Source organism: Penaeus monodon, chromosome 32, assembly GCF_015228065.2.
Source record: "Penaeus monodon isolate SGIC_2016 chromosome 32, NSTDA_Pmon_1, whole genome shotgun sequence".
NCBI lineage: Eukaryota > Metazoa > Arthropoda > Malacostraca > Decapoda > Penaeidae > Penaeus > Penaeus monodon.
This window is the reverse complement of record NC_051417.1, coordinates 20,255,585-20,257,200: the sequence shown is the minus strand read 5'-3', so window position 1 is coordinate 20,257,200 and position 1,616 is coordinate 20,255,585. Positions and strand designations below refer to the sequence as shown.

Genomic DNA, 1,616 nt, shown 5'->3' with positions numbered 1-1,616 from the left:
GTGTTCTCTATATTGATAAGCAATTATGTGTCAAAGCCCTGCATCTTTCCAGCCTTGTGAAAAATTAGGTATTGGAGAAAATATATTTCCCGAATAAGATTAGATAGTGAAGTTGCACATTGATTGTAACTGTTAAAATAGCCAGAAACATGTTTATGTTCGAACAAAAGGTAAAACAGTTATGCGACGCCATAACAGACGAGTTTTTTTCACTTTTTAAGAAGCTGAGAAAGATTTCCGTGAGGTAATACACCTCACGGATATCTTTCTCCCAGTGCGTCATGTTCTTTACATCTCAAGATTCTATCGAAAGTCATTCTGTACCGTAGCGGCATCAGTGTTTAACGTTTTTGCTATGGCAGCAACGTATCGGTTACACTGCTAACCAATATGTTCTCGTCAGCCCTTCATTAGTTAATAGGCAAACGTGAATGCCTTCTGGATCAGTCTCTAAGATCACAAGGATACCATTATACATAATAGTGTTTGATGCAATATGGCGGTGAATTTGCGTCATCCTTTACCCTAGTTGTTTCCTCTCACTTTTTTATGTATGAGATTCCCTGACCGAGCTTCTGACGCCGACAGAGCACACGTGGCAAAATTTTATAATGCTCTGGGTTCGAGTCCCCAAAGTAAAATGCGAATTTGATCCTCCAGAAACAGCATTGGATAGTTTCTAATAAAGACGATGTGATTCTAGCAATAATATATACATATGGAAAGGTACGAATGTGAGAAAAAGGTTAATCCAAGAAGTTCACATTTGCTTTTTCTGCTTGTTATTATCCCTCCTTTTCTTCTACTGCGAATATCATTAATACCACTACTCTCTTCTTTTTATTCTCTCCCTATATCTTTCCTTTACTTCTTCCTCCTTATCCTCCTCCTCTTCTGCTACTACTATTACTACTACTACTATTTTTTTTCTTCTTTTTATTTTCTCCCCTTTTCCTTCTTTTACTTCTTCACCCTTCTCCTCTTCTTCCTCTGGATACCCTTCCTGGTCATCGCACAATCCGCGTTGACCGAGAAAACCCAGCAATCCAACAGCTTTCTTACGCTCTCCTTTTCCCCCTTAGGATACGTTTTCTTCTCTCTCTAAAAATAAAAATATAGAAAAAAAAACTGATATAAAACACAATAGATCCCACTTGACGCCCATTTTTCTCTCTTCTCAGGGACTCGTATAGGATCGTGGTTGCAGGTCACGCCCATCCTCTCGGCTCTTCTCCTCGCTTCAGCCGCCCACTGCCTTCTACTTTAAGGCTGCACTACGCCCGGACTTTGCCGGAAGATAGCATGGAAGAAGAACATTTCAGCATCTATGATTCATCTTTATACACGAGAATAATTTTTTTTCTTCAGTATATATCAACGTTTAGAATAAGTCTTAAGTCTATATTCTTCTTTATATGAAAGAATGACTATGATAAAAACAATCTTTCTTTTCTTAAATATGTATCAACGTTTAGGATAAATCTAAATTCACTATTGTTATATCATATGTGAGAGAATAACAATGATGAAAGCGAACTTTCCCTTTTCTTTAAGTATATATCAACGTTTAGCGTAAATCTAAAGTCACTTTCATCTTGTGAGTGTTACGGTGAATG

At 37.5% G+C, this 1,616-nt stretch overlaps 1 protein-coding gene across 1 annotated transcript in view; it reads left to right on the top strand.

Annotated features, from left to right (window-relative positions):
- The window catches only part of LOC119593589, a 45,557-nt gene extending 44,290 nt beyond the window's left edge, over positions 1–1,267 (top strand). The window contains exon 8 of the mRNA XM_037942543.1: positions 1,182–1,267. Coding sequence (XP_037798471.1) covers positions 1,182–1,267 — 86 coding nt within the window. The remainder of the gene's footprint in view (positions 1–1,181) is intronic.
- Positions 1,268–1,616: the final 349 nt, after the last annotated feature.